At 33.4% G+C, this 15856-nt stretch overlaps 2 protein-coding genes across 2 annotated transcripts; one reads left to right on the top strand and one right to left on the bottom strand.

Moving 5' to 3' along the window:
- The first annotated feature begins 309 nt into the window (after window positions 1-309).
- Window positions 310-5512, top strand: LOC107481884 (ERAD-associated E3 ubiquitin-protein ligase component HRD3A). Its single transcript, XM_016102233.3, has 6 exons — window positions 310-1044; window positions 1207-1698; window positions 2125-2340; window positions 2757-3080; window positions 3210-3452; window positions 4977-5512. The coding sequence occupies exons 1-6, from the start codon at window positions 484-486 to the stop codon at window positions 5196-5198; spliced, it is 2058 nt and encodes a 685-aa protein (XP_015957719.1). The 5' UTR covers window positions 310-483; the 3' UTR covers window positions 5199-5512.
- A 1904-nt stretch (window positions 5513-7416) lies between these two features.
- LOC107481885 (phosphomethylethanolamine N-methyltransferase) lies at window positions 7417-13202 on the bottom strand. The gene is made up of 12 exons (XM_016102235.3): window positions 12912-13202; window positions 12699-12817; window positions 11791-11928; window positions 11530-11667; window positions 11058-11201; window positions 10641-10751; window positions 10393-10534; window positions 9051-9331; window positions 8128-8289; window positions 7988-8041; window positions 7817-7891; window positions 7417-7728 (listed from the first exon to the last, which is right to left on the bottom strand). The coding sequence occupies exons 1-12, from the start codon at window positions 12919-12921 to the stop codon at window positions 7630-7632; spliced, it is 1473 nt and encodes a 490-aa protein (XP_015957721.1). The 5' UTR covers window positions 12922-13202; the 3' UTR covers window positions 7417-7629.
- Between the last annotated feature and the right edge of the window lie 2654 nt (window positions 13203-15856).

Genomic DNA, 15856 nt, shown 5'->3' with positions numbered 1-15856 from the left:
GATTATTTAAAATTTAATGTTAAAACTTGTTATATGTATTTAAGTTTTTTAATCCAATCCAAACCGATTAAAACTAGATCGGATCGAAATTTAAAAAAAAATCAAATTCAAACCGCACCACAAATAAAATTAATATTCGAATCGGTTGAATTTTTAACTCAAAATCGATACAAACGCACCACGAACACCCTATACCCAACACAAGAAGGGGATGACTCATAAGAGAGGAAAGGTGCTGAGTTGGCAGGATATTAGTGGTCGGAATAGCAGAGATGCAATAAGATTCCAGTAATGCCCCTGCCGCGGTGGCAACAGCATCTTGCCATGCCGCAACATTTATCTGAACAATTCATTCATAATCGATAGTAACAGTAGATGATATGACTGTGGGTGTTACAGCAGCGGCAGCGGGCACTTTCCCATTCCATCAATAACTGTTTTGTGTGTTGTGTTGGTTGGTAGCTTGGAAGAAAAGAAGAAACGATGCGTGGGCGATCAAGGAGCGTGTTATTGTGCGTGTGTGTGGTGATAGGGATCTTATGTGTGTTCCCAATCACTCTGAGGGCGCGCCCCTTCGTCCTCGTCCTATCTCAGGAGGACTTCAAGGATGCCCCCGCCGACGACTCATCCGCCGCCGCGGATCCCGAATCCTCCGCCGACTGGGATGACTTCGGCGACTCCGACCCCCACAAGTCCGAGCACGAGCTTGACCCCGATTCATGGCGCCCCATCTTCGAGCCTGATTTTCCCCTCTCCCCCAACCCTCCCTCCGACTCCGAGGCCCTCTACTACTCCGGCATCTCTAAGATCATGTCCGCCGCCACCTCTGCCGACGTCAGGCTCAGCGAGGAGGGCGCCGCTGAGATCGAGGCTGCAGCGGAGTCCGGGTACCCGGGGGCGCAGTCGGTGCTAGGGTTTTTGTCCGGAATGGGTCTCCTTCGAGAGAGGAGCAAATCAAAGGCGTTCCTGTACCATCACTTTGCCTCTGATGGTGGCAACATGCAGTCCAAGATGGCCTTGGCCTATATCTACACTCGCCAAGATGTGAGGCCCTTTCCTTTCCAACTCTTTGCTTATTTTGATTACTCCTTTTCCGATCGTTATGTTGTCATGTGCAAATGCAATAGAATAGGTTTAGATCTCTTCATCCTGCAGTTGAATTGAATTGAATTTAGCGTGTTGATTGATTGACTAATTTGGGTGCAGATGTTTGAGAAAGCTGTGAAGATTTATGCTGAGCTAGCTGAAGTAGCTGTGAATAGTTTCTTGATTTCAAAAGACTCCCCGGTAATTGAACCTATTAGGCTTCATAATGGGGCCGAGGAGAATAAGGAAGCTCTCAGAAAATCAAAAGGGGAGGAGGATGAGGACTTCCAGATTCTGGAGTACCAGGCCCAGAAGGGGAATGCAGGAGCCATGTACAAAGTTGGCCTCTTTTACTACTTTGGCCTCCGGGGATTGCGCCGCGACCATTCCAAGGCACTCTCCTGGTTCTTGAAGGCCGTTGAGAAGGGAGAACCCAGGTCCATGGAACTTCTTGGGGAGATATATGCTAGGGGCGCTGGTGTGGAGAGGAACTACACAAAGGCCCTTGAATGGCTTACCCTTGCATCCAAACAACAGCTATATTCTGCTTATAACGGGATGGGTTATTTGTATGTCAAGGGGTATGGAGTCGACAAGAAGAATTACACTAAAGTAAGATGTCTGTCTTCATCTTCCTCTACTTTGCTTGCCTGATTGTTTCACTGACAGTCCTTCCTTCTCTTTCTCTCCCTCCTCCATAGCAGCTACTTGCATTTAGCAATCAGCATTTTTTTATACAGTAATTCACAGAAATGTGTGCCCGTAACTGCACTTTTCCTTAGCTTTGATTGATTGTGAACAACTTATTAATCCACTTTGTTCACCTAATATAGTATCATCTTGAACTAATAAGTAATAACAGATAGATTCAGAATGATGAAGGCATGCCGTTGGATAGTGTTGCAAAATCAAAATCGTTTTGGGAGGGTTAAGGTGGCAGATTGAGGGCTAACACTTGCAATAACACAGTGCATGTTTGTGTACTCAATATCATTATCATTGGAATTCACCTGTATATTCTCTCCTGTGCAATTATAGGCAAAAGAGTACTTTGAAAAGGCTGCTGATAATGACGAGGTTGGAGGGCACTATAACTTGGGTGTCATGTATCTCAAAGGAATTGGAGTGAAAAGAGACGTGAAACTAGCATGTAAGTTCTTTATAGTGGCTGCTAACCAAGGTCAACCAAAGGCATTCTACCAGCTGGCGAAGATTTTCCATATTGGTGTTGGATTCAAGAAGAACATACCCTTGGTAAGGTTTTCTCTCTTCTTTTTATCATGCAAGTGCCACTTGGTATTTGCTGTGTACTTCCTGAAATCAGCTCTTTTCAACATACTATATTTTGGAGGATGTAAGAGAGAGATACATATATTTAGTGGAAAAGTAACTACTGTCAGTATAATTATATATTGATCATATATGTAAGAACTATATTATGAAAACCTAATGGTTTTGCATGTATAAAGTTTTTACTGATCACATGAGATTATATGTATAATTCATAAGAACACTGCCTCCATAGTTATTAGGGGCTAGAGGAAGTAGAATTCCTGGATACGACGAGCCAAGATTAAATTTATGAGTTGATATATTTTCATTCCTTAACAGTTGTCATAAAAGATCTCTTCCAATAAGTTTCCTGCTAAATCTTTTTTTTTGGGTCTTAGGCTACTGCTCTGTACAAACTTGTTGCAGAGCGGGGTCCATGGAGTTCTTTGTCTAGATGGGCACTGGAATCATACTTAAAAGGTGATGTTGGCAAGGCATTCTTGTTGTATTCAAGAATGGCTGAGTTGGGCTATGAGGTGGCACAAAGTAATGCTGCATGGATTCTTGACAAATATGGTGAGCGTAGCATGTGCTTGGGGGAATCTGGATTTTGCACTGATGCAGAAAGGCATCAGCGTGCACATTCTCTGTGGTGGCAAGCTTCTGAGCAGGGTAATGAACATGCTGCTTTACTCATTGGAGATGCATATTACTATGGTCGGGTATGTGTTTTTGTATGAATTCGACATCTGCATGCAGTGTTTTGAATATTCAACTTATGATATGGTGCTCTTTCGCTACAACTTCTCTCCACTTTATCTTATGTTTTGTTTGTTCCTTATGTTACTCAGGGTACTACCAGGGATTATGAGCGAGCTGCTGAGGCTTACATGCATGCCAAGTCACAATCAAATGCACAAGCCATGTTCAATCTTGGATACATGTATGAGCACGGGCAAGGACTTCCATTTGACCTTCATCTAGCCAAGCGATACTATGATGAAGCTCTAGAGCATGATCCTGCAGCAAAGTTGCCGGTCACACTAGCTCTTACAAGTTTGTGGGTTCGTAAGAACTATGCTGACAGTTTCTTGGTGAGTTTATTTGGTTTATCTTCTGAAATACAGCATAGTTCATTGCCAATCAATATATTCTGTCAAAAGCGTAGATATATGGACGGTTTTCTTTTCATTTTGGGTGGTTAAAAAGTCAACAGGGAATAAGCTAAATGTTGTGGTGATGACAATGTTGTGTTCATTATGTAGACTGTGTACTCGGGAGAAGGGATAAGATCAGTTGCGGATGCATTAGAGAGAGTTCAAATAATGCCTATCATAAAGAGGGTAAAATACTAAATGGTTTGGACATGTGTGGAAAGTGATATAGAGATCCTCATGTGGAGAGTGGTGAGTAGATTAGATGGAGAGTAGCCTTAGAGCAACGTGAAGATTACGGCCCCATTTGAATAACAATCCTTATGGCTTATTTCAACTTTAAGAAGACAAAAGTTATGCTTTAAAGTTACGGCTCCATTTGGTTGATGTATAGGATGAGACATAGACACAAAGACACAGACATTAAAGACATAGACATAAAATATTTGTGTCTATGTATTATGTTTTGGCAAAAATAATGAACAAGACACACAAATATTTGAAAAAGACTGAATTACCCTTCATTCAGAAAAGGTTTGGGGAGATAGGAGGCCAAATTTTGAAAATTTATAAATTGAATAAGGGTAAAAGAGTAAAAAATTAGCGTCTCACAAATTGTGTCTCAGTATCTCACCAAATTGGAGGTACACATATTTGGTGTCTCCGTGTCCATCCGTGTCCTCCCATGTCCTTTGAAAATCTGTCTCACCAAATCAAACAGCAGACATGTGTCACTGAGATATGGACATCAAACAAACGCTACCTTAAAGCTTTATGTCATGTTTGGCTAGACATTTTATAACTTCTCAAAATGTCATTTATAGTGGTTTTTGAGAAATTAAATATCTAGCTTCTCAAGAAAAACTTCCATGAATACACATAAAATACAAAATAACTCATTCATAAGTTGCTTTTCTGTGTTACTTTTACATGAATGTCTAAGCTATTTACCCAAACAGACCCTAGGACCTAAAAGATGGTTAAATTATTAAAAGAGATTTTATCCTAATGGTTTAAATATGAATATGATCTTGTGATAGAATACTGTGGCATCAACTGATCCACGTACTCGACACCACCTTGTCAATCAAGATTTATTTTTTGTTGTTGTTTTATGAGCTACTACATTATATTGGTGCTATATATGCACATGTCACTATATTTTCCTTCATATGATGGACAATAACTTGTATTCTTGGGGTAAATATATTTTTAAATTGTTGCTGCGAATAATAAGATTCTTAAAACTTTATTGTGTTGAGGTGCAGCAACAACAATCTTTAGCCCTAAAGGAAATACACAACAGTGGGTACTAGTTACTTCGTACTTTGTCTGTCCTTGATATCTTGCTCTATTGTCTGTCATTTTGTAGCCTTGCTCTTACTTTCAATTTGCTTCCCCGAATAACATTCTGGATGTCACTTTTCTAGATCCTAATTGCTGTGTTCTTATTGCTTTTATTAGGTCCATCTGATAGATTCTTTGCCAGAAGTCTATCCCAAATTAGAGGCATGGGTGGAGAATGTACTTTTGGAGGAGGGAAATGCTACAATTCTCACCCTCTTTGCATGCCTCTTAACTGTGCTATATCTCCGGGAGAGGCAACGAAGGCAGGGTGCTGTTTTGGCTGGAGAGGTGGCACAGCAAAATCACCCTAATGACATCAGAGTGCCAGCACCAAATTAGTTCATGGCGCTACTAGCCTGAATCAGGTATAAGATTGATTTTGTTGGCCTTGATTTCATGTTCAATATATCTCTTAGAGGGTGCCAGGTTCTCCTTCCCCTTAGGTGGGAGGAACTAACTAGCTTTAGGGAAATTTGTACCATAGGGATCTTATATTGCGGAAATAAGAAGTGAATTTGTAGATATTCATCATTACTTTTGTGAGGGAATTGTCAGAGCTCCCGTATAGAATTACTTTGGTGATTTTCCTTTACACTGTAATTTCACAAATCAGAATATAACCTATTCAGAGTTCATTTTTTCTTGGTCTAAAAGTTGCAACTTGCAAGTGATACCTGTGACTTCCGGCCCCCCAAAGATAAGTAAAATGGATAAACAAAGGTTGAAAGATGTTTGTGTTCATGCGGTTAGTTCTGTATGTGATTTGAGCCAGAAGTTTACACTTCAGAGCGTGTATCCTGTTTGGTAATTGATGTTCCGCGGTATCACAACACCTGCAGTAGGTCTCCACAATAGTAATCAAATAAATCCATTGCATATTTAACGTTCAAAACATAGTACGCTTATGGCTGTAATCATTCGTTGTCTCTATTCTGCTGGGTTCGTATGATTCTTATTTAGGTAGTGTTTAAACTTTGGGTGTGTTTGTGAAACACGTTGGAGAGGATAAAAGTGAGTTACAATGCTTTGAACGCTATTCTTTGATGTTTGGCAACTTTTTTTCTCTGAACGCCAACGTGATTCTGCATCCCAAAAGCTCGTTCACTAGAAGCTATAGCTTCTGCGTTTACTCAACGTACATTTAGATTTGTTGCTAATTATTATTGGTTTTTTCATAATTTTTTTCTAAATAAATACTGAGAATATTAAAACAATTATTTTAATTTTTGTGCACTGTTTACTATTTTAATTTTTTAATAATATATATTATTGTTTTTATTAAAAATGATAAATTAAATAAAAAGTTAATTATAAATAATAATAAAAATATAACTTGTAAAAAATAAAAATACTTACAAATTATTTATCTAGAAGTGATTTTAACTAATATTATCCAAATAATATTTATTTTATCAAAATCAACTTTAGTAAAAATTACCAAGCTGGCAGCACAAAATCAATTCTATAAAATCACTTTTCATTCAAATTTCAGTTTGCCTAACGTAAATCCAAACACACACTTTAAAGTTGGAAACTGATGATTCAATATTTCTTTTTTCCTTATAAGAACATCTGTTAGGTTTGATGCACTTTTTATTTAAGGTTTAATTACTTTGTCAATGTTTATAGTTTTACCGGATTTATAATTAGTTCTTATATTTTTTTATTTTTAATTAGATTTTTATATGTAACTAAGTCTTTATCTTGACAAAAACGTTAAAAGGATAAATAGGTCATTGACATTTTGATCCGCTGACATTTAAGTTTTTGAGGATTTGAAAATACATTTAAGTCCTTGACTTTTTTAAAACCTAGACATATTGATCCCTCATGTTCACTTGAGTTTGTCAGATTTAACAGAAAAATCAAACATAACTCCCGTTGTATTGGTTGATATGGATACACATGTGAGTTTTTAAAATTTATAAATTAGACTCAAGGACAGGGATCAATATGTTCAGATATTGAAGAGATCAGAAATTTAAATGTATTTTCAAATTTTCAAAGACTTAAATGCCCGTGGATCAAAAAGTCAGGAATCAATAATCAATTTATTTTTTTCTCAAATGTTAAAATTAATGGAATATTCTATTAAATTATACAGAATATTCAATTAAGTGTGAGACATATTTGTTTTGTTTAATGGAATATTCTATTAGTTTAAACATTTCTTGTTGTAATTTAGTTACAAAATTTGATATAATATAGAAATTCAGTCGAAAAGAAAAAAAAATATAAAGATCTAATTGAAAATCCAGTAAAATTATAGAAACCGACAAATAATTAAATCTTTATTTAAATATGAGTCAGACATGCATGTTTTCGAAGAGTTGCAATTGAAGAGAAGGGTACAAGTGGCATGGTCAGATTTAAATAATATGTTTGGGAAGTATTTAAATGTCTCTCATCACTCATCATGAGGGACAAGAAAAGAGTAATTTTTTAAGTAAATCATCCCTCTCCTTCATAACACAACGTATTAAAATTTCTCAAACATAGCCAAAACTTCTTAATAAAACGCACAACTAGAAAGTTGCATACTACTTTGCCATGGAAGCCGTAATGCCAAGTAACGTAATAATAATAATAATATTCAACTCCATGAGCAGACTCTCTCTATTTGTTCTTAAGTCTTAACAGCATAATACATAATTTTTGTCCAGTTATACAAATAACTAATAATTATTCAAACTATTATCCGGAAAACCGTGTTGATACGGTACACAATATATGAGCTAGAAGGCATTAGGAAAAAGAAAAATTCATCACATCACTCTTTCTTCGCAATGAAGAAGCCCCACTTCTGCTCTCCAGATTCACCCCTGTTCAGTTTTCCCTTCCACCTTTTAACAGTTTCATTGTAGTATTCCTGAAAAAAGTCAAAATCCCGATAATATCTGATGCTTCACAAACTACGTCAAAACTCAAATCATTAATAAAAAGAATGAGAAACCCACCTCGCTTAAGTCATCAACGAATTCATTCTTCTTTTTCTCAAGGTCATTTAACTCCTTCTGCAGTGTTTCCACAAACTGAACCACACAATTATTAAAATTAATAGTCATACAACTCGAGGACTACGACAACCAAAAATCACGATGCCAAGTAAATTATGGGGTCAAACAAACCAGATCAGTTCGATCCTCAGCAATGACATTAACAAATCCAGCATTCTCGAGCATCTGACGATTTTAAATACACAACGTTTTGTCAAACAAATAGACAAAAACAAGACTGATGATGTTGGCAATAGCGCTCGCAACCATACCTGCTCATACGTTTTAATGTCATGGAGATGATATCCGCCTCTTTCAATGTAATCAGCGAATTCTACTGATGGATTTTCAGCATTTTTGCAGTAATCAGTAATTAGAAGTATACCACCCGGCTTCAGCCACTGGTGAAATGATTTAAATAGTGTTGGTTTATCCTGTATTAATCCACAGTAAATTGCAGAAAACAGATATCAGAGGCATTAAAAATAAAAATTAAATGAACTGTAGGGGGAAAAAAGGCATAGCATATATTCTCAAAATCAAGAGGTCTACTTTTGAAAAAAGTATTTGTTCTTTTATCTTTAAAAAAATCTTTTTTTTTAATTAGCAAAATATTTGGATGGAAAATATAGGTAATTTTTCTAAGATACAATCCATGATTTGTTTCTTAATTTTTATATTTTAAAAAAGCATCATATTGCTAAAATAGATTTTTTTTAAGTACTTTTTAAAAATTGTGTCCCAACACCCTTATAATGATGAGTAATGACTAGGAATTCTAATTTATCCTCCTAATACATAAATAAGTAAACATTCAATATGTTATTTTTTTAAATATCAAAAAGATAAAAATATTCAAAACTTTTTTTTATTTAGAAATTAGAAAGATGAGTTAAGACTCTTAATCATTTTTCTATACATATACATATAAAATTACTTTCTTTAATTTTTTTTTTAAAAAAATCCAAACAAACACATTTAATAATTTAGAAGGCAAAGAATGAGTTAAGGTAGAGACTCACATATGAAGTTGATATTTAAAAATTGTTAGATAATTTGACATGTTTGACTAAATTGTTATTTAACAATTTTCAACTATCATGTGACTTTACAAAAAGCTTGATTTAAAAAATAATAATAATAATAATAAATAAAAAATCAAATTTAAAAGGAAAAATAAGGTTTGGTTCCTTACTTTAATGTGCAACAGAGCATCACGACTGTAGATTATATCAAATGTGTTCACTGGATATGTTTTTCTAGTGCAATCGGCACATTCGAATTCAACGGGGTATTTGAGTCCAATAGCGCGTTCAATAGCAAGAGAAATCATATTTATGGAGAAGTCAATGCCAACAACCTCAACATCAAAATTTTTAGCCATATAAAAGTCACTTCCACCAACACCACAACCAACATCCAGAACTTTCTGTCCAGGCTTTAGTCCCAACTTTGCCACTAATTCTTTTGTAGTTTCTGGCCAAGCAAGAAACACAAACACATGGACAAATAAAATAAACGATGTGAAAGTAAAGAACAACAAAAAATCCTAATCCAAACAATAGGTTCTTCATAGAAAAAAATAATATTAATGACAATGCTTTTTGGGCAAAGAAATTCAGTAAGGAACAAGTTAAGAATGGCTAGTAGCCGAGTACTTTCTCCATTCACCACCACAACTTGATTTCGTCAAATTTTGGTTATTCATATTTATAAGACTTCAAGATGTTACATTTTGTAAAATGATATTTTTTTTAGCAGCACTAACCAAATGTCCCCAAGTCGAATATACTACTCCCATCCACTAGTAAGTTTCTGTTAAGGTTTTCACAATAGGATTAAGAAATCATTAGATTGACTCAAATGTGGAAAAAGATCAGCTAATTTTGACTAAATTACCCTTTACATTTTTCCATTAATGTATGATTACTATATTAAATTGAGTTAATAAATACAAGGGTAAAGCTAGAAAAATATCAATTGATGCTTCATAGATATTCACAAATTCTAAATAATTTAGGACAAAAATTTTTGCTAAGGACAGTTATTATTGGACAAAGGCAGCAATATATTAAGAAGCTAAGTCAATTATAATGATATTAAGTGACAAGTCAAAGAAGATCCAATATTCAAAATAAAAAGATTAGAAATACTAGATTTCACTTTTATTTATTGTCACTGGTAAATCTCTTTCTTGTGCACATAATCATTCTCCTATAAATCCAAAATCAATCTACATTGTGTTCCTAAAGGCAAAAGAGGTGACAAAACAGATTAGAACTTGTAGTCATGGAACAAGTAACTTAAATGACAAGTCAACCAGTAATGTATTTCAGCTTTTGCATGAGCAATATAATGATTTGATGCTAGTTTAGTAAGTGCACATGAAACCTTTCAACAACCACAGCCAAGTAACTGTAAGGGAAGCTTATTCTTGCAAAGAATAAGATGTATTTTGACACCAAGGAAGATCATTCTTCAATTTTAACAAAAACTAAACATATCTGAGATAGCAAGGTAAAAATGTAAAGGCATACCAAGTCCTCCGACACTCACAAAGCCTTTGCCATACACATGCTCATATCGCAAAATACTTTCATTGCTATACTCAACTCTATCCAAGAATCGCTGGAACCCCTTATCATCATGTGAGCTAACTTTCTGCCATATCCAGCAAATCTGTGCAACAGAGATATTATTTATGCATATATATTGTCAATCATTATGATAAGCTGAATTTAAGATGACTAAATCATAAAAACAAATAGAAAACGAATCTTGTTACCTGGTTTTGATTCTTCTTATTCCGAACATAAGCTCCGATGCATTTACATCCCACAAGAGAAAGTTCAAAGGAATTCCCAGTATTATCACTCATGCAGCATTCTTTAAATACCTGCATGTAAAACAGATATAGACAGATAAAAAGAATGTGTGATCAGTTTCACATGTATTCTAAACAGAACATCAAGAAGATGCGATATAACAAGTTGAAGACATTTTTGCTTGCAATAAGGATTAGCGAATTGCATCTATGAAGACAATTTCTTCATCCAACTGATTTCGAAGTCAACTAATTAAGCAGATATGGGACAATGCGCATTTACTCTGCCCTGCTCCATCAATGCATACTCCCCATATCATCTCAATTTGCAGAAAGAAAAAAATTAGGGAGTTGGGTTGTGCACTCCAAACAACAAACCTTTGTGTAATATCTGGGCTCCCTGTAGTGAGTAGGGTTGTATTTTCTCTTTGAATCTCCAGATTGGTGGAAACAAGATTCTCTGAAAAATATACATCCATCATCTTTTAACCATTTTATCATCCTCGCTGCTAAACACTCAACCTACAATGAAATTGAAGGAAAAATAAGCATCAAGTAATGGTATGAAGCCAGGTGCACCTATAGAAGACAGATAAAGGAAAAAAATCATTTGTAATAAATAGCAAAATGCGGAGGCCAGAAATAGAACAGACGAATTAATGAAAGCCATTAATATTGACGTTCAATTTAATTTCACAACTGAAATTGATGTTGGAAATTTACAAACTCCTTGTAATTAATTTGGAACCATGTACCACTACTTCAAGCGGGTACATCCTGTTTATTTTGACAAGCCTAACTGTAAAACAAAATCACAAAACTCATGTACTTTAATAATAAGAAAGCTGACCTCATTGTCTGAAAGGTACATAAGCAACCAGTTTGAGAATATCACATCAACCGATCCTTCAGAGATATGCAAGTCTGGAGATGTGACATCAGCACACATGAACTTGACATTCTTGTGGTGTCCATTAATGCTTTCATTCTACAAAAATTATGGGAGATAACTAATTCAGGTTACCTGACAATGGGTAGAATTAACAAAATTTGTTGCCCTGATCTAAGTATAAACCATCAATTTCCAGAGTATCAAAAAGACCATGCTTACCTTCTTTATTGCACTCTCAATAAAGTCCAGAGCAACCAACTGACCAGCTTTCTCAGCCAATTCACCAGTAAATCTTCCAATACCTGCTCCAAGCTCTAAAACTGACTTTCCTTCATAAGCTGGTAGCAGGGACAGTACCTATGTTAACAAAAATAGATGAGTTGAAAGGCACAGACTTTGAATACCAAAAGAAAACAGAAAAAATGAAAATGATAAAAGGTGGGGAAGAAAGATATGTGATAGTGGGATACTGGAAAATATTTAAATAGAAATTAGCAATTTGCTTTTGCTGACTGTTATGAATATCCAACAAAGTTTTAAGCTAAATGCAGTAGCATACACGTGTCGGTGGGTGTTGAATTAATTCTGTATAAAATTAAATTCTATCAGAATTGATTTCAAAATAAAGCGATTTATGTTTTCTTAAAGTGATCTTGATTCTTGGCATAATGTGTCACCTTCTCTGGTTTGTTTCAATTACAGCTCAAAGCTAAAACCTAATTGTGCTTACTAGTTTAACTTCTAAAACAAAAGTTGATACACTACTGAAATCAGATTTACAGTATTTTAAATATTATTTTTACAAATTTATTTAAATATAGGAAAACTGATTCTTTTTTTTTTCCCAGTATAAAAAGAGTGATATTCTACAATTTCTAATGATAAATAAAAAACCCTAATTCTAGAGGGAAGCATTGAATATAATAATAACAGTCAATTCTGGTTTAAAAGTAGCAAGAGAGAGTAGTCATACAATAATGTGATATTAGGAAATGAAGTTGAGGAGAGAACATATCTGAAATGTTTTAATATTTATATTATTAGGAAATTCAATCAAAGATTCAATTAAGTGAGCACAAGAAACCATTGATAGAACGAGCCAGTGAATCCAATGGAGGTTAATGTACCTCAGGTCTCTCCTCCTTGTCGAGATCGGAAGCATTGGAATCGAGCATCATGGCCTCCACCGATAGATCAGCCGAATGCTCGATCCAGTAGGTTTTCTGAACTTCACGCTCGTCCATACCTGCAATGGCAGATGCAAATGAAACGCAATTGATTCATGTTCATGGAATATTATTAAGTAGAAGGAGAGTGAATGAGAAGAAATGCGGTTGGACCTGAAGCCATGGCCGGCAGACACAGAATGGAAATGGAATTGAAGGGGAGAAGAAGAATGAAATAGGTTGGGTGAATTGTGTATGTGTGCGAAGATGTAATAACTTAAGAGCCCTCTATGGCAAGACGAGACCTCGTGAAGCTCCTTGATCTTCGGTTATTGGTTCTCCCTCTTTGCTGCATATGATATGATATCGCTCACAGACTCACAATACACATTTACACACGGGCCTCCTCTCTAGTCTCTTCTCTTCTCTTCTCTCCTCTCCTCTCCTCTCCTCTCCTCTCCTCTCCTCTCCCCTAAGAAAAAAAAAAGTCTAAAACTTGGAATTAAAGTTTGTGAGGCTTCAAAAAACACATACATTAAAGAAAAAGAAAGCAAAAGGAGAGGTTAAAAAAATAAAAATTTGTTAAATGTTAATGTTCAAAATGATTTATGAAATAAGAAATATTGATTTTTTAAAATTAAAAAAATTCTAAATGAAATTTTAATTAGAGAATTTAAATTTCAACAAATTTTAATATTAAATAAGTTTCTGCATCAAAAAATATTAACTCAATGTCTAATTCTTTTTTTATCAGATATATCAGGTTTTACGTTGAATTTTAGTAAAAATAAAACAAATAAATTTTTGTTATTATTTAATAAAAATATAATAATATTTAAAAATTTTTAAATTTGTTTTTATGTAGATAAATAATTTGATATGAAAAGATTGATTTATCTAATAAAATAAAAATTTTAAATTAATTTAATAATTAAAATTTGTTAAGAAATTAAAATATTCTACTAAATTTTATTTAACAAACTGATTTGGAATATTATTTTTTGCTTAATAATTTAATTTAAAAATTAATTTGAGATATTATTCAATAATTAAAGAGAGAGATGGAAAAAAAGGGACAAAAAAAATTCATCAATGATTCTTTGAGAGGGAATCTGATTTGGGATCCACAATGCCAGTGGTCTGTCGCCACGTGCATCCGCATGCAAGCAGGATGGCCCGTCTGACTCGTGCTCCTTAGCAATCAATAATTAATGATTTTTTTTTTGGTGACTCAATAATTAATGATTTAATACTATAACCAACTCTAAACAGTATAAACAAATATTATTTTACATATATAATAATTTATTAATTAATAATAAATTTTTAAATAAAATTTAAACTTATAATTATTCATCTTTAACCTACCAAAATTAAAATATATTATAAAAAATAATATTATTACCTTCGCACGATAATGCATGCAAGGCAATCTTTTAAATATTAACTAAATTTTGGTGTAAATTTAATAATCATTAAATTTTATAGCATTTTTTAAAATTTTGAGGGTGAGATAATTCTCAAAAATTGTATTATATTTTTTATATTTAAATATACCGTATATGAAAGTGTATTGTCAATACACACAAAAAATATTTTGTCAATAAATGAGTATTATACCAAAATTTGGCTAATACCTAAAAAAATATATGACAATACAACATGTCAGTTCCTCACGCATTTAGTTGTTTCCGTCTTATTTTGTTAGGGTACATCTATGGACCACAAATCCACTATTCACTATTTACTTCTTTTTTTTATTATTATTACACAACTTACATGAAATAAAACTTTAAAGTAATTCATGAGATTAACTTTCGTGCATCAAAGTCGTTTAAGATTTAAATGGTATAAAAAAAATATCATTTAAATTGACTAATATTATACACATTGATTTTTTATTCGTTTTTCTACCACGTACTATTATAGATGGTTCGCGATGTGTCACATTATAGTTTAATAACGTTTAATAATATAATAATAGATATGTCACGTAAGATAATACTCTATTTAATTAGCACATATTAGTTTGATATTACTTATCACAATATTGTTTATTTGTTTATAATCTATCATGTCATTAATACAAATGTATCAAATTAGATTTTAAATATTTTTTATTTTATCTTCAATATTTCAAATAAAATTAACATCTAAAAATAATTTTGATATAAACCAAAAACAATAAGAACAAAATTTAATACAGTTAAACGATAGAAATATTTTTTAAAAAAAATCACAACATTAAAGACAAAAACACATACTTTATGCTTCTTATTATTATTATTATTGTTATGTTAATATGCTTGTCTTGTTTTAACTTAATTAATAAAAATTAAAATTTTACTCTATTATTATTAATGAGAAATAGGTTAGAGATAATTATCAAATTTATTAGAATAATATTTATTTTTTATTATTATTAGCATATTTTATATATTATTATTAGTAATTATTATACAATATCATATATTTTGTTTTAGAATAATATGATTTCTTTTCGCTATTATACTAATATTTCTACTATTATTAATGTTAGACAATAAGCACCGTGAAGTTTTATTTTTATTATTAGGTTTAATTACTGTTCATATTCTAACCCAATGCAATGGGAGTAGATCCTCTTCAGTAAAAAAAAATTGGATAGTATCTAGTTTGTAATCTTATCATTCACTATTTTTTCTTTCTTATTAATTTTTAGTCTCATTTATAGAATTAAAGGTGAGATATCACACTTTATTCTCTCCAGTGAAAAAAAAAATGGAGAAAATCCATTTTCATGGTCAAATCCGATTAAGTTAAAAAGGTCCAATTCAAAGGGATGGCTTTTACCGCTCACCCGACTTTCTCAAAAGAAGTCGGATTCGACACGTGCTAGCAGATTTAAATAAATAACTGCCTCCTCAAATCTCTCACCCACTCCTAGAAGAGATATCTCAACAACCCTAAGATAAAGGGACGATTATCCACCATTAGAAGTGGAACTACTTCAACGGTGGTTATTGATTCATCACATATAAATACACTGACACACTAAGGTAAAACTAAGTTTCAATATACATTCAAAACCTGCTTACCCCCTTGCTAACTTAGGCATCGGAGTGTCTTCGCAGGTACCA

This window comes from Arachis duranensis, chromosome 3 (assembly GCF_000817695.3).
Source record: "Arachis duranensis cultivar V14167 chromosome 3, aradu.V14167.gnm2.J7QH, whole genome shotgun sequence".
Classification (NCBI taxonomy): Eukaryota; Viridiplantae; Streptophyta; class Magnoliopsida; order Fabales; family Fabaceae; genus Arachis; species Arachis duranensis.
Note: the sequence above shows the minus strand (reverse complement) of the source record. Positions and strands in the feature narration are given on the sequence as shown.